The sequence below is a fragment of the Eurosta solidaginis genome, chromosome 3, assembly GCF_040869045.1.
Source record: "Eurosta solidaginis isolate ZX-2024a chromosome 3, ASM4086904v1, whole genome shotgun sequence".
Lineage (NCBI taxonomy): Eukaryota > Metazoa > Arthropoda > Insecta > Diptera > Tephritidae > Eurosta > Eurosta solidaginis.
The window spans coordinates 256,682,800-256,707,953 of NC_090321.1; the positions used below are offsets into that span (position 1 = coordinate 256,682,800).

The 25,154-nt window shown below is 36.4% G+C and overlaps 4 protein-coding genes across 5 annotated transcripts in view; 2 read left to right on the forward strand and 2 right to left on the reverse strand.

The window, feature by feature from the left end:
* Positions 1–5,984, forward strand: part of LOC137245423 (tetraspanin-6-like) — a 38,576-nt gene extending 32,592 nt beyond the window's left edge. Inside the window, exon 5 of the mRNA XM_067776069.1 lies at positions 5,640–5,984. Within this exon, the coding sequence (XP_067632170.1) occupies positions 5,640–5,711 (72 nt within the window). The 3' untranslated portion in view covers positions 5,712–5,984. The remainder of the gene's footprint in view (positions 1–5,639) is intronic.
* Tsp42Ep (Tetraspanin 42Ep) lies at positions 5,379–8,231 on the reverse strand. Of its 2 annotated transcripts, XR_010951322.1 has the most exons (6): positions 7,964–8,231; positions 7,561–7,734; positions 7,324–7,479; positions 6,366–6,563; positions 6,008–6,288; positions 5,379–5,695 (listed from the first exon to the last, which is right to left on the reverse strand). XR_010951322.1 is itself a non-coding variant. In XM_067776057.1 (5 exons), exons 1-5 carry the CDS (start codon positions 8,021–8,023, stop codon positions 6,127–6,129), a joined length of 750 nt encoding a protein of 249 aa, XP_067632158.1. In that variant the 5' UTR covers positions 8,024–8,231; the 3' UTR covers positions 5,379–6,126. The 2 variants fall into 2 exon arrangements, 1 of the variants encoding a protein (XP_067632158.1); XM_067776057.1 differs by having other exon boundaries at positions 5,379–6,288.
* Positions 8,232–8,269: 38 nt separating this feature from the next.
* The window catches only part of LOC137245421 (dynein light chain Tctex-type protein 2B), an 83,841-nt gene continuing 66,956 nt past the window's right edge, over positions 8,270–25,154 (forward strand). Inside the window, exon 1 of the mRNA XM_067776068.1 lies at positions 8,270–8,471. The gene's annotated coding sequence lies outside the window, so the exon portion shown is untranslated. The remainder of the gene's footprint in view (positions 8,472–25,154) is intronic.
* On the reverse strand, positions 14,184–23,248 carry Pgant3 (Polypeptide N-Acetylgalactosaminyltransferase 3). Its single transcript, XM_067776055.1, has 7 exons — positions 22,552–23,248; positions 22,167–22,267; positions 19,486–19,666; positions 18,957–19,126; positions 16,305–16,762; positions 15,445–16,233; positions 14,184–15,388 (listed from the first exon to the last, which is right to left on the reverse strand). The coding sequence occupies exons 1-7, from the start codon at positions 22,683–22,685 to the stop codon at positions 15,227–15,229; spliced, it is 1,995 nt and encodes a 664-aa protein (XP_067632156.1). The 5' UTR covers positions 22,686–23,248; the 3' UTR covers positions 14,184–15,226.

Genomic DNA, 25,154 nt, shown 5'->3' on the forward strand with positions numbered 1-25,154 from the left:
TTATCAAAAATATGCAATACTTATTTTTTAACAATGAATACTATTATTATAATGCCCACAAAAATCAAATAGTACATAAAAATTCAAATCAATTTAAATAATTAAAACATAAAAAAATGGCGATTGAAATTGAGCACAGATTAATTAATTTATTGTAATGTTTACTATTGTTATTGTACATATATGTTTATTATGTTATTTATACTTGATGAACTTCGGGATCTAAAATAAATCCGTTCACTTTCAAAAGATCTAAGGTATCTTCATCAAGTTTCTTCACAGTTTTCTAATGCTGGTTATGTAAGGATCTGACGTATAAAGAAGAGTATGAAATATGTCGTTTGTAGCGGATCTTAAGCATTTTCTAGCATGATGCAGACGAAAATTTTTATAATCCTTATTACGGGATTCTTGTGCATCTTCCGAAAGTTGACCAATAGGAAGTACTGCAAAATACTTTATGACATTTTCTCCATGAATCAAAATTTTGTGAACTGAAGATGGCATGTAGTACCATTCAATTGCTCACATAGATCATGACAGTCTCCATAGCATAACTGCCAAATTTTTAGCATTTATCATTACACCCGATGAAAGAGCTTACGGAATTATGTAAAGTCGTTTAATAAAATTTATATTCACTCCTGTAATTTCAGCAGAGCTTGTTCATTAAGTAGCATTGTATTTTTTCTTCTTTTACTGGATTCTGACAAATCTGGATAAGATACGCACGGTCTCTCACGTTTTCCGGAAGAATTAGATGGTGTGGAGTCGGTTGTAACGTCTTCAGAGTTCGGTAAATTTACTGAATATTCTGTTTCTAGTCAATTACTGTTTTTCATTAAAAATGTATCATTTTTCCGTGAAGCTTCTATCGTTTATTAAAAGTAGGAATAATATGTCTTTGAAAATCACTGAAGATGAAACATAAGTTGTCTTCAGATACATGATAATTTTCTTTTAAAACTGTTGATAATGCCTCCAATGATTTTCCTTCTTCAATATACGAAAGTATTATTTCACGTTTAAAACACTTGAAAGTAGACATTTTGCAAGGACTACAAAACACGTAGTTATTTGTATTCGTAACAATTACACTTCTGTTAATTCGCCAATATTTTGTTCTGTTTATATACTAATATGAAATATGAGGGTAGTGCGTTAAAACAAAGGGTATTTTGGAAATTCCGTTATAATCGCTTTTAACCTCGTTAGTTTCCTACCTAAGGTCTACATTCATAAGTACTCGTAAACATATGCCTAAGTTCCTTGCGCAAGAAGGTAGAAACCAAATGTGCCCATGCACATGCTTCGCACTCATTCAGTCTACCTAATAAAATATAAAAAACTAAAAATTCTTAGTTTAATGTATTATCCGCCCACAAAGTTTCGAATTGAGAACTGGAATTTTTATTGATAAAAAAATAGGAATAATACATAGTAATAATATATATCCGTCCACTGAAATTCAAAAACTTAGGCAAAACTGCAATTAGTGTTTTTGTTATGACATTTGAAAAGATAATACATTACTTTTTTTATTATTGTTTAAACCTGTATTCAACCCTCACGGTCACTCGAGAAAACTGTGATTTTTATTAAGAAAAAGCGCTGTTCTCTGGTGTGGAACTTGTTTATTAATGTCACAATGTCAATGAAAAATTACAAAACTTACTGCAAACTATTGATGTAAACAGTAACATTTAAAACCCCAATAGATAGCGAGCGGTTTTCAGTTTTCTAACTTTTATCACATTTTTACTAGTTACTCCGGAAATCGCAAATTTCCGCAGCTTTTTTTATTTGATTATATGTATGGATAGCTAGGCTACAAATCAACATAAAATGTAAAGCGTGGGTAAACATGGGCAACTGTCAAAAGTCTCGATGAACTTTAAAACACTTTTTCACGATATTTTATTTTGCAATTATTTTAAGGTAAACATTAACATAATATTAAAAACATATTAGTTGTTTCATATTATTCAAAAAACGAAGTTTCCAGAAATATATAATACATCATACCTTTTCCTGTAACGTATAACATTAAAATCAATTTGAAAGTTATGAAGGGAACGGGCTTAACATGGACGTCCGTTAAAACTATAAAGTTTGTGATGGTGTAAAAAAATAATTTCATATAATATATATAATTTTTTGATATTATAGTCTAGTTTGTTCCTTAAACTATTGATTAAAATAAAAAAGCATGACGCAAGCGATATTGAAAAAACCATTTTTAATCAGCAGTTGTTCAACGATTTTCCATAGTGCGACGGCGAGGACTGCACACAAATGGACTCGGGTTTTTGTTCACACGGTTTTTCACGAAGAGAGAATTTAGTGCATACTTCACTGCTTTCCACACTTACGGGTTAAATATATCTTGCGTTAGCTTACAATAATCTAATCTAATATATATTATAAATGGGAAAGTTTGGATGTTAAGATGGTTGGATGTTTGGATGTTTAGATGTTTGGATGTTTGGATGTTTGGATGTTTGGATGTTTGGATGTTTGTCCAGACGTTTGTCTTTGTGACTCAATAACGCAAGAACGGCTGGACCGATTTGGATGAAATTTTGCACACATATAGCCAATAGTCTAGAAGGATCTACTAGCTATATATTTTTCAAAAGGGGCGTGGTCCCCGCCCCCTAGGAACAGTTATAATTTAATTATTATATTTTTTCGTCTTTGCGTCTGAATCACGCCAGGATGGCTACACGGATTTTGATGAAATTTGAGACACAGACAGTAGTCTACTAGCGAAATTTTTTTCGAACATGGAAAGAGGGGTGGGGGTCCCACGACCCTTCGAGAAATTATTTTTCATAATTTTTACACATTATAACTTTACGTATACTGGCCTTCACCAATATCACAGACTCAAGGGGTCAAATAGGTCGAGGGCTTACAAAGTAAGCAGTGGCACCCTCCTCCCGCCCCCCTTTATCTCCCCCTCTGGTGTAAAATCCATAAATTGTTATAACTCAATCTAAATTTTCTCCTAAATCAATAGTTTTTGGTATCTGGTACATACAGAACGAGATCTAGACAATTTTGGAGGAACGATCAGTGGTCCTCTCCTCTACTCCCGCCATCCGCCCTCCATCAACTGTTTTTATTAGCACGCTTTTATTAGCTTTACCTGTATGTTTCTATCTAACTTTTTATTCGCTCCAATGCGCCTGCTGCCTTATTAACATGGTTTTATAATTAGCTTCACCTTATTTGTAATCCCGTAAGGGTCATATCGAGACCCTTCCGGGATCATTTCTGGATGGTTTTCGGGATCGGTCCGGGATTGCGCCGGGGTAATTTCGGGACTTTTTCGGGACTATTTCGGGATCATTTTGGGACCCTTCCGGGATCATTTCTGTATAGTTTACGGGATCCGTCCGGGATCCCGTCGGGGTTATTTTGGAACATTTTCGGGACTATTCCGGAATCATTTCGGGACTATTTCGCGATCATTTGGGGACCCTTCCGGCATCATTTCTGGATGGTTTTCGGGATCCGTGCGGGATCTCGTCGGGGTCATATGGGGACTTTTTCGGGATCATTTGAGGGCTCTTCCGGCATCATTTCTGGATGGTTTTCGGGATCCGTCCGGGATATCGTCGGGGTCATTTGGGGACTTTTTCGGGATCATTTGGGGGCTCTTCCGACATCATTTCTGGATGGTTTTCGGGATCCGTCCGGGATCTCGTCGGGGTCATTTGGGGACTTTTTCGGGATCATTTTGGGGCTCATCCGGCATCATTTCTGGATGGTTTTCGGGATCCATCCGGGATCCCGTCGGGGTCATTTCGGGACTTTTTCGCGACTAATACGGGATCATTTGGGAACCCTTTCGGCATCATTTCTGGATAGTTTTCGGGATCCTTTCGGGGTCCAGTCAGGGTCATTTCGGGACTTTATCGGGATCATTTAGAGATGGCTTTCAGGATTCGTCCGGGAACCCGTCAGGGTAATTTCTGAACTTTTCCGAGACTATTTCGGGATAATTTTGGGACCTTCCCAAGATCATTTCTGGATGGATTTTGGGATCAGTCCGGGATGCCGTCAGGGTCATTTTGGTATTAGGTGATCATTTGAGGACCTTTCCGGCATCACTTCTGGATGGTTATCGGTATCCGATCAGGATCCCCTCGGAATCATTGCGGGACTTTTTCGGGATCATTTGGGGTCCCTCCCAAGATCATTTCTGGATGGATTTCGGGATCTGTCCGGGATCCCGTCAGGGTCATTTAGGGGTGCGTTCGAGATCCCGTCAGGGTCATTTCGGGACTTCTTCGGGAATATATCGGGATCATTTCTGGATGGTTTATGGGATCCGTCCATGACCCCTTAAGGGTCATTTCGGGACTATTAGGTGATCATTTGAGGACCTTTCCGGCGTCACTTCTGGATGATTTTCGGTATTCGTTCGGGATCCCGTCGGAATCAATGCGGGACTTTTACGGAATCATTTGGGATTCCTTCCGGCATCATTTCTGGATGGTTTTCGGGATTTGTCCGGGATCCCGTCGGGGTTATTTCGGGACCTTTTCGGGGCTAATACGGGATCATTTGGGGATCCTCTAGGGGTCGTTTCGTGACTTTTTCTGTATTATTTCGGGATGGTTTGCCGGATCCATCAGGGTCATTTCGGGACTATTTTGGGATCATTTGGTGACCCTTCCGAGATCATTTCTGGATCCGTCCGGGATGCCGTAGGAGCCATTTCGGGATTTTTTGTTACTTTTCCGGGATAGTTTTTGCACCCCTCCGGGATCATTTCTGGATCTGTGCGGGATCCCATCTGGGTCAATTCCGGACTATTTCGGGATCATTTTGGAATCCTTCCGGAATCATTTCTGTATGGTTTTCGCGATCCATCGTGGATCCCCTCGGAGCCATTTCGGAACTTTTTCTGGAGTTAGTCGGGATAATTTAGGGACCCTTCCTGGATATTTTCTGGATGGTTTCTGAGATCCGTCCGGGAGCCCGTCAGGGTAATTTCGGAACTTTTTCGGGACTATTTCGGGATCAATTTGGCGTCATTTCTGTGTGGTTATCTGGATAAGTCTAGAATCGTGTCGTTGTCATTTCGGGCTTTTTTGGGACTACTTCGGGAACTTTTGGAAACACTTCCGGGGCGTTTCTGGATGGTTTTCGGGATCCGTCCGCGATAGCGTCGGGGTCATTTCGTGGCTTTTTCTGGATAATTTCGTTATCATTTTGGGATCCTATCAGGTTATCAGCTCATAAAGTTCTTTTTTTTACTCAATTACAAAAATAAAATGCATTAGACAGAAAAAAAATTTTAAACAGATAACTTTATAAGCAGGCTAACGTGAATAGCCCACATATTTCATTTTCTCCTTGCGGACGGGGCCGCGGGTAAAGGCTAGTAATATTATATTTCCACTTTAAAGATGATCATACTCAAGGCCAGTACATTTGGTGGGGTGTAGTAACATTAGTTCTAACAGAAAATTTTTTCTTGTGCTATTGATGTTAACCGATATTTTTATAGCGATATGTACTTGACATTAGTATCGCATCGATACTTTGAATTCGATATCGTGTTACTACTTAATTGCAATATTAGCATCAACGAAAATTATATGATCTCATGCTTTTCGTTCCAGTTGCTGGCTGCAATATTTTCCACTGCCTTAGCTTTCATACATCAAAGAACGGGTGCCTATCAAGAGTTATAGTAAGGTGATTAGCTAACACTAATATAAGATATCTTAACTTTTAAAATAAAATTTTCTATCAGCGAAATTCGTTTAATCGCTGGTTTTAAAACACTACATGATTTGTTGAAGTGAATGATGAAATGTTTGATAAAATATGAATTTATATCTCGAATTTTTTAAACTTTCTATTTATAAAGATACATACATACATATAAATAAATTTATATATAGTCACTTATAATTTATTTGTTTACACTACTCATGATATTAAGAACAAAAAAAAAACAAAAATAGCATACAATTACGATACATACTGCCCAAAAATGTTGTTCATTTTAAGTTTTGATTTCTTTGTTTGCTTTCTTGCATTTGATTTATGTGCTGTTTTGTCTTTTAATTTATTTTTCTATAATAAAGTTTGTATTCAAAGTCATTAATTGGATAGTAGATGACTACGCGAGTTGACATGATTCATGCGTGCCAGCACTGGTTGATTGGGCACATAATTATTCTCAAAATCTGATGTGCGATCCGTTGAGCGATAACGCTTGTAAAGTAATATACTGAAAATGCATGAGTACAGAAAGACAGCGCACTCGAATTGAAGATTAAGAAAAATTTATGAGATTTTAAAATGAACTAAATTTTTGTTTCGGAAATCGCTCTACTTACTTCACATATCAGCAGCGACCAATTGAAAATATTTCCACGCTCCATTGTTTTGCGGTATGATGTTTCGAGTGCTTCGACACAGCCGCGCGAAAATATATTCGATTCAACCGTGGCATTTTGATAGCGATAACAACTGATTGGCGTCTCCATGCGACGATATTTGTAGTCATTGGCATTGTAAAGACCGCAACAGTAAAACTGAAGAGATAATTATATGTAATATAATTACAGTTAATTAAAACAAATATGACATGAAACCATAAGGAAATTAATAATAATAAATGAAGATAAGTAAAAAAAAAAAAACAAAACAACTAAAAAGCCAATATAATTAAAATAAATGCATTTTAAATTTAATTTTTATCATATCGAGATTTGATCACATTATTTCATCTTACAACATCGTGTGGTATAAGGTTAGCTATCACAGCACTAAATGTAACACCGTATGACAGGCCATGATATCATGGCATAACGACTACCATCGTCGTCAGTATTATCATCATAGTGACCCTTCTTTCTTTTCTACTCTTACATCTTTTTTACCACAATCACATTATGCAAAAAAAAAAGTTTAAGCAAAACAATTAAATCGAATAAAATCACATTAAAAAAATACACATTACATCACCTCACATGGCAACCAATCAGATCAAATCCAAATGAATCACATCACATAGCTTGCAATTGAAGAAAATGTCATTACATTCAATTCTGTAAAATTACATCACATTTCGGGCAGTTGACAGAATTAATCTTTAAACTGATAATTGTGGTGACGTGAAAAGACCAAACGAAATGACTTCAAACCAATCACATAGTACAATAACAATTCAGATCACATCATATTAAAAAAATCACGTCACATCCAATAAAAAAGGTGGGCCCCAATCATATCACAGTCAACTCAAATCACGCGTAAACAAGTCAAATAAACCAAAATAATAATTGTACTTACATTTATCTCCACTGAACGCATTCTCTTAGGATTCCCGTCCACATCATTCCATGTCTCCTCCAGCAAATCCAACGCATTCGTATAGAAATTCTGATGCTGATATGTTTGCATTTGCAGCAGCTGAGTCGCTAACAACATTAGCATGAAGAATGAATACTGTAAAGAGGAGTTGCGAATATGACACCAACAAAAATTAAAAAAGTAGAAATAAGGAATATGAATTTGCACTACACATACCATCACAATGACACCCAACGACTCGCTAACAACGCCATAAAATCCAAAGAGCGTGGCCATGCATACAAAAGTGCCCAAAATAATACCAACTATGCAATAAGTGTGCTGATCCGTATTCGGTACGGCAAATTCCAGACCGTAAATGTTTAAACAAATAATGCAAACGCCAAGTAGCTGGAGAGGTGCCGGACCAAAGGTGGAGAAAGCCAAATTAGCGGCGGAAAAAAAAAAAGAATACAAACAGTAAATTATAAATAAATAAATATGTAGGTCAAACAAATTTTGCTAGCACAACAACAAGTGCTAATATTAATTAATAAGTCGATTCTGTTGAAGATGGTTTGAGAGATTAAACATTTGCTTATGGATTTTTTGTTGCTTATCGGCTTCTCTGTATACTCACCAAACTAAAGAAATTAAAGACAAATACGAAACCTTTGACCGTCGAAAATATTACACTCATTTTTATTTTTATTAAATTTCACTGCTAAACCGCGTTAAAATTAAAAATAAGAGAAAAAATAGTCGTTCAGTGCACGCGATTTGTTTCCTTTTACACCTCGAAGCGGTTACTGAAGTTGATGCGAGAAAATTGTATGTAATGAAATAAATATTAAACATTGATTGTCAATGAAATTTTTTTACATTCGTTTTGCTGTCTGAGCCCAATGAACACATTAATAGTATGAGCGGTGAGGTAAGGGTTTACATAAGTGATTCGGTACAGTTTTTTAATTAAAATGAATACCGGCTTAATCGTACCTACAAACTTTGCATGGAAAGATAGCTGCTGTATGCTTTTAATTTGAGTTCTTGTGGATTCTTACTTTCGTAAGACGTTGAGCTCTTCCAGAGTTTGCCATATCATCCGGCCCATACCGTTCATCGTTACCGTTGTTTTTTTGCACAAGGTAGGTGGTTTGAACACTAATCCTAACCCATTTGATGGGGTTACAATTAGGGCTATAGTTTACAATCGATTATTCGGCAAACCGATTAGGCGAGTAGAAACTTTTGCATTGATTGAAAATCGACTACATCATTTCCAGATAGATTTTAGAAAGGATTAATTGGAATTTATAATAGTCAGTTGCATTTTGGAAAGCGTCAATTGGATTTCGGAACTATCAATTAGATTTTCGAATGCATATGTTGGAATTTAGAACTAACAATTGGAATTTTAAAAGCGTCATTTGTATATTAGAACTGTCCATTGGATTTCAGAAGACGTCATTTGGATTTTGTAAAGTATCAATTGGATTTAAGAAAACGTTTAAAAGGATTATATTTTCACTTTCTGAAATCCAATTGACCCTTTCTAAAATCCAATTTGTGTTTTCTTAGAAGATAGAAGAACAGGCAATTGGATTTTAAAAATTTTAAATTGGATAGTGTGAATCATTTTTTTTTTAATTTTCTAAATTCCAATAGAAGTTTTCTAAAATCCACTTCGGTTCTTCAAAAATCCAATTTACATTTCTAAAATCCAAATGACAATTCTGAAATCCAAATGAGACATTCACAATCCCAATTGGCAATTCTGAATTCCAACTGATGCTTTCGAAAATCCAGCTGACTATAAACTGGACTAAAACTCAAAATGCTCTTTCTAAAATCCAATTTGAATTCAACACATAAAGCAATCGATTAACTGTCAATATTCGAGTACTGACGGTTCCATAAAGGTTCCAAAGGAGCAAATCACAAAATATATATGAACTATAAATGGCTTACAATAACTCCTCAACGTCTTTTAGAACCGCAGAACTGAATAAAACCAACAAAAAAATTAACTACTTGAACAGTCGAATCCGTTACAATTCGAATCTAAATAACCAGTCGATAGGCGATAATCGCCATAGTCGATTTTCAAGAGATTTACAAGACTACCGTACCAGGTTCTTGACTGTTGACCTACAAACGGTAGTCAATCTTGCCCAACATGCGTTTACTACATACAATCACACCATACTTCCAGTTCAAGCTACGAGTCGCCGTAAGTCCCACTGATACTTAAATCAGAAAGAACGTTTTAAAATCACCTTGTTTCCGAACCGTGACTTCACTTTTTTACCTTCGCCTATTATGCTCAGCTTGACAGAAAAGCGCAAGTTCCACAGCTAGACTTACGTCCGTTTGTACTTACTACATCTTTTCCAGTTTAAGTTCAGAAAATTACAATTAAAGTTCAGAATTTCCAATTTAAATTCAGAATTTCCAATTTAAATTCAGCTATTTACAATTCAGAATTTTCATTTCAAGTTCAGAAAATTACAATTCAAGTTCAGAAAATTACAAATCAAGTTCAGAAAATTACGATTTAAGTTCAGATAATTACAGTTCAAGAAAGTTTGTCAGGAATTTTTTCTTTCATGCAATGGAAATTGAAGTATGTAAGATGGTAAATTTTAGCGCTAATAATTTGATACAAGGATATGAAGGCCTACTATCTGTTAAAGAAGCATTGGACTTCTTAACTCCCTTAACTCAATTTTGCTAACATTAAGGAGATAGCTAAGAAAAAACCCTTTCCTCTCTTCTCTCTCCTCCTCTCATAAGAGGTGAGTTACAAGGACATCCAGCTATATTATAAAGGTCACAAGCATAGATCTGCATTGAGTATTACAGCAGTGATGGCGAAATCCACTGAGCGTCCACAATCCCACAAGTAACATATACGTACTGTGTGCACAGATCAAGTCTTCCTCCACCTGCCTCTCGCAACTCTATGGAGGTCTCCCCCTTCCAGTTACTTTCCAAGTTCTTTCATGGCCGGAGCATCTTCATGCACTTGTTGCAAAGAGTTATCCTCCGTTTGATTTCTTAGCTCGGGATGTACACGCCTTGGAGAAAACTTGGGGTACAGTATATCCAAGCCACCATTGTCAACGAAGCATCAACACTTCCGCAAATAACATATAAGTATTACATTATGTAGTATGAATTGGAATAACTTAAAAAAAATAACACCCTACTTGCAATTTTCTGAGTTTGAATTGTAATTTTCTGAACTTGAAATGCACTTTTCTAAACTTGAATTGTAATTTTCTGAAATTGAAATGAAAATTCTGAACTTGAATTGTAATTTTATGAATTTAAATTGGAATTTCTGCACTTAAATTGTAATTTTCTGAACTTAAACTGGAAAAGGTGTAGCCCATTGGAAAGCCTAAGTGCCCAAACTGACGTTTTTATATGGAGCACGCTTCTCACAAGGTTGGAGGTTTCCAATCCACAACTTGTTAGGCTTCAAGTTGACGTAAAACCACCAGTATGATGGGGAAAAAATATATATCGCTCTATGAAGCTCAGTATAGGTCTTATCAAAATATCGGGAACCATTTTGTTTGTCCCCTAGAACCTTTGGCCTACAACAACAGACATGCTATAGTACCTGATAAGTTTCGGAGAAGAACTGCCAACATATGCATACATACGTTTACCGCGGCAAGTCAGTGGTTGACTATAGGACCGATATATGTGCTCTGATTTTTTTTAAATCTTTAGTAAGCCTTCTGAAGACATATATGCTGCCATCTCCGTCTTTTTTAAACAATTCATCCATATTGTGAGCTTCTACAGTTTGACCCGGAGGAGTGGTTTCGGCAAGGCTGTTGAAAATAATTGAACTGCGCGGAAGTTTAATTGTGCATTGGTAAACTAATCTTCGAAGACATAGGGAAAGTTCGCTGCCGTTAGCGTCAACGCGCTACCATTAGTAATTTGCTTATCTAACGATAGTTATAGAAACTATATCGTTTCTATAGGTGAGGTCACTGGTGGGCGACGTTATCAAAGTACCATAAACTTCGGCAACACTCCCCAAAACCTTCGGAAAGCGTTTTTATCGCTACAACAACAACTGGTAGGCAGCCAATGACTTTGAGTGACATACATATATACATTGCGTATGTCGGTCGATCTTTCAAATTGTTTAATATCATTGAAACTTTACAATAGCTCGTAATCGCGGCTTCTTAATATTGATGTATGGAGTTAAAAGTTCGGAAAGCTTACTAGTGGGTCCATACATAGAAAACACTTTTCTGGGCTGTGGTGTATACCTCGGCATGCTTTTTTCGATTTTTCCATAGTTTCACATGGTGTATAATTTTTGTATATTGGAACGATTTTCCGTCATATTTGTTTTGGAGACAGTCCAGTTTCGGCGTTGTACTATATTCTGGGCCATTTTTAGTTCACGGACGCATAGTGGATTTGACTGTTTCTTTCTTCAGTCCCAAGCACTAAAAGAGTGATGCATGGATAAGAATGGTCTGGGGACCGAATCGGGATTCGATAATTTGCTTGTGGTCGGTAATTAAAATATGTTTACATTTCCTTATTTATAAAATGCCAAGCTTTAAGTAAAATGTTGCTGAAGTGCCTTTAAAGCTCAAGCACATTCTCTTATCTGACATTCTGGTTGATTGGGTATTTCATTATACTGGATGATGGGTAGGTATTATTGTGCTTCCCTCCCATCACGCAGGGCATGCTAATGAACCACATTGTTGATAATTTGATAATGAGTTATTTTAAAACATATTGACTACGCGCATACACAAATACGAACGCAGACAAATTTTCGGTTAATGCTAGATTGGGTACCTTAACTTTTTTCTTAAGCACGTTAAACGTTCATTGCCCATTTAGATTTGGATTGCGCGCTAAGCGATCAAATAATTATTAATGTACTTGGGTACATATTTGAAATATAGTTAATGCATACATAATTAATTAAACTCATAAAAATTATAAATTGTTTTGGGTAGTTCGAGTTATTGCTTATCAGATATTCAACAAGAAATTTGTATACAAAACACAACAAAAACAAGTAAGGAAGGCTAAATTCGGGTATAACTGAACATTACATACTCAGCTGAGAGCTTTGGAGACAAAATAGGGGAAAATCACCATGTAGGAAAATGAACCTAGGGTAACCCTGGAATGTGTTTGTATGACATGGGTATCAAATGGAAGGTATTAAAGAGTATTTTAAAAGGGAGTGGGCAATAGTTCTATAGGTGGACGCCTTTTCGAGATATCGCCATAAAAGTGGACCAGGGGTTACTCTAGAATGTGTTTGTACGATATTGGTATCGAATTAAAGGTATTAATAAGGGCTTCAAAAGGAAGTGGCCCTTAGTTGTATATGTGAAGGCGTTTTCGAGATATCGACCAAAATGTGGACCAGGGTGACCCAGAACATCATCTGTCGGGTACCGCTAATATATTTATATATGTAATACCACGAACAGTATTCCTGCCATGATTCCAAGGGCTTGGTAAAAAGGAATATAAGTAGCAAATTTTCCAGTCAAACAAACCACCGCTGTATAGCTAAATGGTTAGCGCAGCATGCCTAAAGCGTACTGATGATGAACGCTTAGCCGGTTGTCTGGAAAATTTTCCACTTACTATTCCAAAAACAAAATACAATTTTTCAAATTTAGAAAAATTAAAAAAACAATAATTATCATTAAAAAAAAAAAATATTTTTCTGGCCTTGAGCTCGAATCGAACCTTGAATCAGTAATATTTTGCGCCAATTACTAATCAAATTACCATGTTTCATCCCTTTTTTTGTATTTGGTATAGAATTATGGCATTTTTTTAATTTTTCGTAATTTTCGAAATCGAAAAAGTGGACGTGGTCATAGTCGGATTTCGGCCATTTTTTATACCAATACAAAGTGAGTTCAGATAAGTACGTGAACTGAGTTTAGTAAAGATATATCGATTTTTGCTCAAGTTATCGTGTTAACGGCCGAGCAGAAGGACAGACGGTCGATTGTGTATAAAAACTGGGCGTGGCTTCAGCCGACTCCGCCCATTTTCACAGAAAATAGTTATCGTCCTAGAATCTAAGCCCCTACCAAATTTCACAAGGATTGGTAAATTTTTGTTCGACTTATGGCATTAAAAGTATCCTAGATAAATGAAATGAAAAAGGGCGGAGCCACGCCCATTTTGAGATTATCTTTTTGGTATTTTGTTGCACCATATCATTACTGGAGTTGAATGTTGACATAATTTACTTATATACTATAGATTTTTTTTAAGTGGGCGTGGTCGTTCTCCGATTTTGCAAATTTTTATTTAGAACACATATAGTAATAGGAGAAACGTTCCTGCCAAATTTCATCATAATATCGTCAAGGACTGCCCAATTACAGCTTGCAAAACTTTTAAATTACCTTCTTTTGAAAGTGGGCGGTGCCACGCCCATTGTCCAAAATTTTACTAATTTTCTATTCTGCGTCATAAGTTCAACTCACCTACCAAGTTTCATCGCCTTATCCGTCTTTGGTAATGAATTATCGCACTTTTTGTTTTTCGAAATTTTCGATATCGAAAAAGTGGGCGTGGTTATAGCCCGATTTCGTTCATTTTAAATAGCGAGATGAGTGCCCAGGAACCTACATACAAAATTTCATCAAGATACCTCAAAACTTACTCAAGTTATCGTGTTAACGGACGGACGGACGGACGGAGATGGCTTAATCAAATTTTTTTTCGATACTGATGATTTTGATATACGGAACCCTATATCTATCTCGATTCCTTTATACCTGTACAACCAACCGTTATCCAATCAAAGTTATTGTACTCTGTGAGCTCTGCTCAGCTGAGTATAATGAAGTAGTTAATTTGCGAGTTTTCAGTTTTTTAGGTTTTATAAAAAACAAATTTATTTAAATTCACTAGAAGCAGTAGCAGTTCATAAATAGTAATAAAGCGATAAAAGCTCATGACATATGCTTGCGATTGAGCTTGATTTAGTAGCCTGTATGGTATATAATTGACTAAAGCCCACTTGCCGAACGACAAGTTTTGTCTTTTTAACTCAGAGTTAGCTGCTCTTGAGGTTCTACCCCTTACACAATATGACAAATTTTAAAAATTAACTCTGAGTTAAGAAGTTCTGCAGGTGAGCCCAACAATCTAGGTGAGAGTATTTAATTTTTTGTTCTTAATTTTAAGTATAAATCTTATTCAGTATATAAATATGTACCAGTTAAATATTTTTTGTATACAAAAAACTTATGTGTGTTTTTTCCTTGTTTACAATACATGTTTTAAAATTACATGTTAAAATAAATAATATCTATATATTAATGTTGCACAAAACTTAGTAAAAACCTATTAAACAAATATAAAAGCATTTAAAGTAATAAATATATATAAATAAATGTAGATATTTGTATGTAGGTAGATATATAGTAGGTTAGAATATTGATAATGTTACTTGGTGGTTTTTGTTCTTCTTTTGTTGATATTAACTCCGTTATATTTGTGCTGTGTTTCCTTCTGTGACTGTTGGTGGTTTTGATTTCCATATATGAAAGTATGTAAATACATATGTACGGTGGACGAACATAAAACTCGTTTTTTGACTATCCAAAATTTTTAAGTAAAAAAATATCACAAATACACTATGCAGGCGTTAATTCTTCATTTTGTGTTGCGTTCCGTTGTTCTTTTTGTTTTATGTTTTAGCGCATTTTCGCGCGCCTTCTTTACTAGTTTTTTATTACCTAATTATTGTTGTGTAAAATTGTTTAAGTTAATTGGCATTTAATAATTGTTTATTACGTATGCGCATCTTTATGTTATATTTTTGTTTGTTTTTATTCCCTAAATACTGTTTTTCTATATTGTTTTAAACTCTCCATGGCAGTGGTATGAGACCCCACTTTTGTGTAATGTCTTTAGAATCACAATTAATGGCAACAACGATTTTTTCCTTTTTTTGGGTACGTGGCATTTTAGCTGCCTTCAATGTAAGGCAAAGTTTTGATTCTCGATGCGAAAGGTGTTGAGTCTACAAAAAAATAAAAAAATTAGAGGAAATACTATTTTACAATCTCCACCACTTACATCCATGTCGTAAATCCACAATTGTCGTGGATCATCTAAACATTGTGTCAACTGCACATTTGTTGTTATATTACGACTTTTTAACTGCTGTATGATGCCCAGGCGTGGCTCACTATAAGTCAGACACACATTGTCGTTAGTCATTATCTGACCTTTTGGCGTTATAACAAACATATCCATCGATTTTGTATGCACATTACAATCACCCACCGTAACTGATTGTAAAGAATTACGCGGCACATCCTTTTCCATTGGACGCAAACACTTGTCGCGATCCAAATCGATTGTTGCCATAAACTTTTCAGCATTACTATCAATTTCATTAATGACGCGTGACCAATCACGCGTTAAACGATTTCCTGGTAAATTTCGCATATGTGCTGTATATGTTTGTGCACTCTCTGTCTGACCATCGAGCCAAGTGATTTTTCCAAAGAATCGATCGGGTGCTGGGAAGAAGTGTTCTGGCCAAATATTTTCCAAATACCATGAAAATGGTTTGCATTTCAATTTCTCACGCAACGACAAACGTTCGCTAACATCAATGCGTGAACGTGTTTCCAATGATAGACCAGATGTATAGAGTAATATAAAATATTGCCAATCATCCATCCATGTCATAGCAGCGCGCGCTAAATTGTTGCCCAATACCTCGCTCATGCCGCCGGGAAAGGTGTAAGGTGTAGTACTACGAAATACGTGTCCAACATGTGAGCAAGGACAAATTTCGACGTGTCCACCACATTGCCATATGCGGAAAGACATCTCAACGTTTTCGCCACCCCAAATCTGTTCGGAAGTAAAATAAAATAGTTTTAGTAAACACTCAAATTTCGTTTTCTCATATAATAGCTACATACTCTCATCTCTTTATCATATGCACCAACTTCAAAGAAGTAATGCTTATCTATAGCAAATAGACCACCAGCCATTGCTGGTGAAGCAATTGGTTGTGTGGGATCTGCACTTCTTAGCGCTGTGCGTCGTTTTGTGCCGAACCAGCGAAAACTCAATTGCCAATTAAATGCACCCCAATGGTTTTCAAATGTTTTCGTATAACTAAAATTGTCGTCCGATATAATATCTATAACTGGTGCGACTACACTGGTACGCGACTCTTTGACACGATGTAGCAGTGGCTCTAGCCAACCTCGCGTACATTCGCAGTGCGCGTCCAAAAAAGTGAGCACATCGCCTTTAGCATGTTCTGCGCCCAGTAAACGTGCTGGCACTAATCCACCACGTTTTTGTATACGCAACAAGAGTGTTGGCACTGTGAGCACTTTGATATAGGCTTCTAATTGTTTCTTTAGATAAGCTAAAAAACACGAGTAAAGAAAATTAGATCAGCTTATTATTTATATGGGTCATTGCATGTCAAATCGATCAAGTGTTGGAGTCGACTACTTTTAAAGTGAATGATTTGTTAGCGCAACGAAACGTGTCGTGATTTTATACAAAGAACTGGACTGTAAAAAGAGCTGCTTTCAAAGTTATGCAAAATTAAAATTTTCTTTTGTCGCGAAGTATTACAATTTTTAATATTTTAGATTTAACTATTACTTAAAAAATGCGCTGAACATATTTATCAGCCCCTAACTGACTTATTCAATATGTCCCTAAAACATGGATTTTTTCCTGCTGCTTGGAAGGAATATTTTCTTATACCCCTTCATAAAAACGGCAGTAGGTCATGTGTAGAAAATTATTGGGGAATTGCAAAATTATCTGCCATCCCAAAGGTATTTGAAGCCATTGTTACTAATCAGCTAACATTTTCCATTTCTACGTTGATTACAGATCACAGCACGGGTTCTGTAAAGGCAAATCTACCATTACCAACCTACTGGAATTCACAACTCATGTTTCTAATGGATTTAGAGAAAATCTTCACACCGATGTTATATACACTGATTTCAGTAAAGCATTTGATAAAGTTTCCCACTCCTTACTTATCCACAAGCTTGATCCACTTGGCTTCCAACCTGGTCTCACCCAGGGGATCTCTTCGTATCTCAGCGGTAGAACGCAAAAATTAATTTTAAAAAATACTCTTTCAAATGTTATTAATGTTCCCTCTGGCATCCCACAGGGCAGTCATCTCGGTCCAATTCTGTTCTTGCTGTTTATTTATGACATCTGTACCACAATAAAATATTCCAAAATTTTAATGTATGCTGATGATGTAAAACTTTTTAGGTCCTATGCGTCTATTTACGAACGTCCCTTGCTTCAAGCGGATTTAAACTGCTTAGTTGATTGGTGCAACGCAAACTCAATGCCGCTGAACCTCAATAAATGTAAATTCATCTGCCTCTCTCGGAGATCTTTGCCAGCAGCCCCTTACGCAATTAATATTTTTTGTCTCGCATCAGTAAATTAATTTGTTGACTTGGGAGTTACGATGGATGCTAAAATTAGTTTCAACCTTCATATTATGGCTACTATGGCTATTATGGCTAGAGGTGTTCTATCATTCGTGAAACGATGGTCTAAAGAATTTAGTGACCCTTATGTAACTAAAGCCCTTTTTACCACATTAGTTAGACCGATACGGATCAATAGTCTGGAATTCGCGATATCAAGTTCATGCAGATAGACTAGATTCAATACAGAAGCAATTTTTACTTTTATCTTTAAGGAATTTTCATTGGGACTCTGGGTATAATCTTCCATCTTATACTAGTCAGTTAAAGCTTATCAATCTTCCAACTCTCGCAAGTCGTAGAGAAATGCTAGGCGTATTATTCATGGCTAAACTACTGAATGGACTGATTTCTAGCCACTTTCTATTGAACGAAGTAAACTTTAATGTCCCATCACGAGCGTCAAGACCTTACAAACTACTTCTTTTGAGGCAGTGAAGAACTAATTTCGAATTAAATGAACCTTTTCGGTGTTTGTGTCACGATTTAAACTCTCATTCGAACTCGTTTGATATAACAGATTCACTTTTTACTATAAAGAAAACTGTCCTATCCTATCTTAACTCGTAACAAAAAAAAAAAAAAAAAAAAAAAAAAAAAAAAATAAAATAAATAAATAAAAAATAAAAATAAAATCTTTATATAAAATGTTCACTTATTCAACAATGTAGTATATTTATTATTTCCAACTGTTATGTATAATACTCAGCTGTGGATATTTATTGTGTAGCTGATCAGTTTTAGATCTCAACGCTTAACAAACCTCGGCCTGTAAAAACTCGGGACAAACAAAATCCGGCCGTTGTGGTATGGTGGTTTCGAAAACTCTCACGTTCCATGGAAATCTTCTAAAAAAAAATCATATGGGGTTCGGAGTATACAAGACCTGTAAAAATATTTAAAAAACGTGAATAAATCTCGATTAAACCTTCTTTTTAATTTGCAATGACTTTCCTTTAGTCGATCTGGGATAAGCCATCAAAATCATTCAAGTCGAAATAGTTCAATGCTCAACATTAGCCAATTTGACATGGAATGGCTCATCAATATTTTTCAAAGTTTAATTTTTCTTGTATAATAACTCACTGCGATCGCTGGCATCATCAACCAATATGATTTCTTTAAGTAGTTTCCGCGGCGACCGATTGATAACGCTGGTTATTGTGCGCAACAATACCGACCAAGCCTCATTATGGAAAACTATAATTACCGTTGTTGTGGGCATTTCAGTGATGACATATTTTTTGTCGCGACATCTTTAAAACAAGATAAAACAAAAGCTATAAATACCTATAAGTAAGTGCTATATAAATAAAGGCAAAACAGCAAATGAGATTTAAATTTTTTTTTTGTTTCGGGTTATTTTTTAGTTTTGCTTTGTCAGCGTCCCACGGTCATTGCAATATGCCAGTAAAATGCTTAAATTACTATAATTTTTGTTGTTAGGCATGGCTTCTAAGTTTTGTTGTTATTTCTGATTTTACATATATACTACTGTTTATACAAATAGTTGTTGATGATGTTTGTTTGTTTGTTTCACGCTTTGTTTTTTAAAAAATGTTTAATTCATAATTGTTCATGCTCAATGAATTGATTGTATTATTAATGCACTTACTCTCCTATTCTGTAATCTTTCAACGTGCGATTCAAGGGTATGCGGTCACTGGCCAATATATTAAAGCTATTTAGTCTAAAAAATCTTTGCATGCGGAAGCTTTCGCGAGCAGGTACCACAACTGGACGTCCCTCAGCACCTTCGCCATCAATGGGCTTGAACAGATTTATGTTGTAATCATCTGTACGATAAGAAGGTAGAAATGTATAGTTTTGGGAATATCGATTATATGAGATATACAAATATTTATGTGCATATTTACTGATATACATATCTATGTACACCTACGTAATAAATGTGCATAATAAATGACATTAAACTCAAAAAATATAGAGCAAAGCATTCAGATGATATTTTATTTATATATTTACTTAGGCCTATCTTCTTACATCGTTTTGCTTCTGAAAGTTTAAAATGACGTGACAGGTGGTTTTGAGATGAGTCGAGCAAAAAGTTTGCGTGGTCAAAGAAATCACTTCTACGGTAGACGGCATAGTCTCTGCTGACCGTGCCAGAGCGTTTCATGTATATATACACCCCCAGCGGGTTAGGGGGGTTAGAATATACCCGAGAAGGTATGCCTGTCGAGAGGGGCGACTTAAATACCTAAATTATTCTAGGGGTTGCCAGAGCAATTTACAGCTTCTCCAACCCAATTTTCAATACCTGTAGCGAATGCTGTTTCTTTAGCAGCCGAGGTCTGGCGACCGCAAGTTACTTATGGCTCTAGAGGGTGGGAGGCGGGGTGGCCTACTGGATATATATCCTACAAAGGACCATCAACATCGATAAGACTCCACAAAACCTGTCTTTATAATTACAACAACAACAAGAACAACTTGTTTATATGTCGCAAATGACGGTAATCCTCCTTCAACTTACGGGAAGGGGTGTGAGTGTATAGTAGCAACAACAATAATTTGATTGTAACCCTTTCCCGGATTAGGAACCCCGATTTAAATACACCAACGGGAGTTGTTATCTCTAAAGGGATGCTGATATGGAACACACTTTGGAAAATTGAAACATAGTGCGCATCCACAGAATCTAAGCAGTTAGTTATTCCGATCGTTCTTTGTATGGCACGTTGTTGCAGACAATGATAGGGCACGCACTTTGCGTTTCCTACTTCAACTCTTTCTTAAGATCGCATTTTCAGGATTTAGTTCATATTAATTTGGTTGAGTTGATTAACGTTACGCTGTCATTTGGTTGAGTGTTTATTTTAGTTTTTCTGGTGTGGCCGAACTGTGAGTGACAAGATCGATCAAAACGGACGCTATTAATAATGTAACTCAGAAGGCAGGTATGTACATGCAGAGGACGATAGGTACATAAAAAAGTTAAATTACATCTGAATCCCCGCCGAAGGAATTTAAATTGTGATAGTTAGCCAGTCACAGTCGGCCACACAAAAATAAACGAAAGTTGCTGTTGATGAAGACGTAACTTTTCTGGGTTAATTCCCTCTCCATTAACATATTCGTTAGTTATTATTGATCAAAAACGGAAATAGAAGTAATGGTTTCTAAGACAAAAGGACTCCAAGCGCAGTGTAATTGTTATTTGAGGTAGTGTACTTCGTCCTATTCATTTATTGTGAAACCATCTCTTCACGGCATCACAGCAAATGCTTTTTTCTTTGCCGAAGGCTTCGGGGATTCAATGCATTGTCAACCTCACCCACGCGAGGCGAATCCTGTTACAAATATGAATTTATCAAACACATACTTAGCAGGCGACGCTAAGTTCCTCATGGAACCAGTAAATGGGGGGTTGGGATGGCCTAGAAGGCTCAATGTGGTCATATTAAATCGTTCCCGAGATGGTCGGGCCAGTAACATTATGATGATTGATACCGGAGCGTATCGGATCTATATGCAGCAATTGGACATTACTCCCCGAAACTTTTCAGGAGTGGCTTTATCTCAACAACAACAAAAACAACCGAAGACTTAGAGTGGTACGGGTGTAGGCAGTCTTTTGACGGGTTGAGTCCTGTGCGTATCGGTACTAGCACCTCGTAATACTAGCCCGTCTGTCTCGGCAGACTTTTTTGACACACTGAACTTTCGGGTTTTTGAATTTTCAGCATTGCTTTTGATTTTGGTCTGTTACCTGTGCTAGCCTTGTTTGCCCTAGAGACTTTTTTAATGGTATGCGACGCCATAGCTAAAATTATAGGTGTTATACTTATCAGCTTTAGACTTTGTGGGTGGTCTCCTCTTTTCTCATCGCCCATAAAAACATATCTTTGAGAGTGGCTTACTTAGTAGCTTACTGATTGGAACATCCACATTGCAGGTTAATTTCTGCCTACAGCCTTATATCGATTACTTCCACTTGAAACATACTCCTGAACTGCCCTAGGGCAAGGACGTAATAAATAAGAAACCCAATATACCCTGCCCCTTTTGTTTTGGAGTTTCGAGCCTACACGGAAGGTTAGTGAATGGTTCTCGGAAAAGCCTTGAACTCTAGCGACATCCCAAATCGTTTCATTCCTCAGTTCTAAGTATAATCGGTTAAGATTTTCTAAATTATTTTCAAATCGATATTTGTTATAAAAAAAGTTACGCGATCAACTACCTTCAACTTGAGTGCAATTTTTTTTAGTTAACCCTGTATGCAAGTGTGTATCAAGTAAATAACACATAAATAATTAAAACATTTTTTTTTACCTGCAGTCATATTGCCAAATATATCGCCTTTACCAATATAATGCGCCACAATATTCCTCGGATGCCAGAGCGAGCGGCGGTGGGGTTGCGGTTTCGGATGGCTAATTATTGCGTATGCAATGTTGATAAGCAAAACGAAAAGACAAACAGAACAATAAAAAATGTGTATTAAAATGCTAGGAAAAGGTATTTCAAAAAAAAAAAAAAAAAAAAAATAAAAAAAAAAATAAAGCGTTCAACTATGATGGTCGGTTACCACAGAGCAGAAGCGTGATTGGCCAAACCACTATTATAACGGTGCACACGCTTGCTGCTTGGTATGCCATGTTTGTAAGTATTTGGGTACATTTGTATAACTTAAAATTATGCACATGCATCTACTTACACTGCTTCCGGATCATATCCTTGTATACTGGACACATATAAATTAATGCTTAGAGCAAACATGAAAAACGCAAAAAACAATAGAAACAGGTAAAGTAGCCATAGCTTCTTCAATTGTTGAAATCTCAAACCCATCACTATTTATGTTCTTCTATTAAGCGCTCTTCTTACTAATAGCGAAACTATTCCGTATTCTAATCGTTTTGTTGTTGTTATTGCAATTTATATGACCATAACTAGCAGCACCACTATCACTACTTAAGTAGATATGTATATATGCAATCAAGCCAAATGTTGTCTTAGCGGTTTTCTTTCGTTTAAGCGCGTTCTTGTGAGCCGATTACCCTTACCACTTGGCTGCTTGGTCAGTACGTGAATGAGTTCAGCAAATGTTTGTTGACTTGTTTTTGTTTACAATGTATGACGGGCGAAGAGACTCCGGCACTGAAAAATTGAATGGTCGTTTTGCTTTGTTATTCCAATTGGAGTTAAAGGTGATTGTTGCTAAAGCTGGAACTGATATTTCTAATTTGCTGCACTTGCAATTGGACACTGCAACAAATAATAATATTTCATGCTAACAGGTTTTGTTTTTGTTTATAACCGCTAAAGCGGAGCAATTAAACGAATAAACCACTAAAAATTATTGACGACCGAATTTTATTTGCATAACTTGTGTAAACAGTAGAAAAGCTGCCAGCTGTCACAAACAGGGTTGCATTGCAGGTGCCTTAATATTTTGTAGACACAAAACACCTTATACTTTCAAACACTTCAATTCCGTGACCTACCACTTTCACCATGGTCGCAAACCTCAATGCAATGAAATAAATGTAGCATTCAATTAGGCGGACATGAAATATGCTGAACTTTGCCGTTCATTACCTTAAAGGGGCAATTAATAGTGACTTATAACCTTAAAACCATAACCAGATAAAACAGCTGATCGAACCTACCTTATGGAAATCAATGTAATCGATTAATGGTGCCATACCATAACGCTAACGCCATAACCATACCATAGCCAACCAATTAGTTTTTGGGGTCTCGCCATATTAAAAATATTTGAGTTGGTGAATTTAATAACTTTTTGTAGATTTTAATTTTTGTTTTGGATATATGACTAAGAGACTTATTTTTTGTGGAATATGTTTGTAATTTTTTGGGGTTTCTTCATTTTTATGAAAACTTTCACGCCTTTTAGGTTAATGCACCATTAATCGATCACATTGGATATGGTTATGGATATGGGTATGGTTAAGACTATGGCGTTAGGGTTAAGAAAGTTTAATTGTCCCTTAAGTCCCGGGTTTTCAGTAGTTGGTTAAGCTAAGCTTATACTCTAGTAAAATTTAAACTCCCGTTAAACTACTGAAAAGTTTTTCAGTCACAGTTTAAGGCCGCCTTTGGGGTAGCCTTTTTTGTACGGCAACATTGGTTTTTTATTATCTAGATAATTTGTAGATACGACAACAGCTGGATTTTGCTTACCCAACAAGAAAGATATTTCTAGTTCCGGAGGTGATATCCACCATCATTATCTAGTTATTCTTAAACCCGATAGTTCTCAAGCTGATATCCAACTTCATTCTCCAACCACTGTCCAATCTTTGAAAAATTTTGTAAAATGTATAGTTCTGTTGTTGTTGCTGTAGCGATAAGGACACTCCCCGAAAGCCTTGGGGAGTGTTATCGATGTTGATGCTCCTTTGCCGGATGTAGATCCGGTACGTTCCCGTACCAAGCCCGACCATCTCGGGAACGATTTGTTATGACCACATGCGATCTTGAAGGCCACAGGTCCATGAGGAGTGCGGGGTCGCCAGGGCCTCGGCTGTTAATGAAACAGGATTCGCCGCTGATAGGTGAAATCTGAAAGGGTTGCGCACCCCTTGAATCTGGTATTTTATTCGCGTCTTACGACAGGCATACCTACCGCGGATATATTCTAACCCCCTAACCTGGTGGGGGTAAATTTATAGTTCTCGAGTTGATCTCCAACGTCATTAGCATTTTCAAATTATTATACAACCTTTGGGATATTTTGAGAAATATAAAGTTTTCAAATGAATATTCACCACGTTTCTCCAGTTGATATCCTACATTGGATATCGAGTTAAGGTGAAGTTAAAAAAATCTCTACGGTGGTACCACCAAAGCAAACAGCTTTTTTTGTGAGAAATAAACATCTGATTGATAGCCGTAAAGAAGCGTAATTTCTGAAAAATAAATTATATATATTTTATTTTATGTTTCGTGACAATACTGTAGTATTGGAATCTTACACTTGACTCCAGTCAAAGAACCACAAGTTGGAAACTATCATTTTTAACACGCTTTTATTAGCTTAGCTTGTACCTATGTAACGGAATTTTTGAGCTTAATTTTCACCGGTTTCTAGAAGTCTGATTAATTTTAAACTTTGCATACGTATCAAGGACCGATGACAATGCATTAATGTGATGGTGTGGTGACATTTGGTCAACGGCCATACTGTCAATTGGCCTTATTACCACTTTGAATGACCATAAGTATGATTGAAACTTTCAACACGTATCAGGGCTCGATGACAATGCATTAATGTGATGGTGGGGTGACACAAGG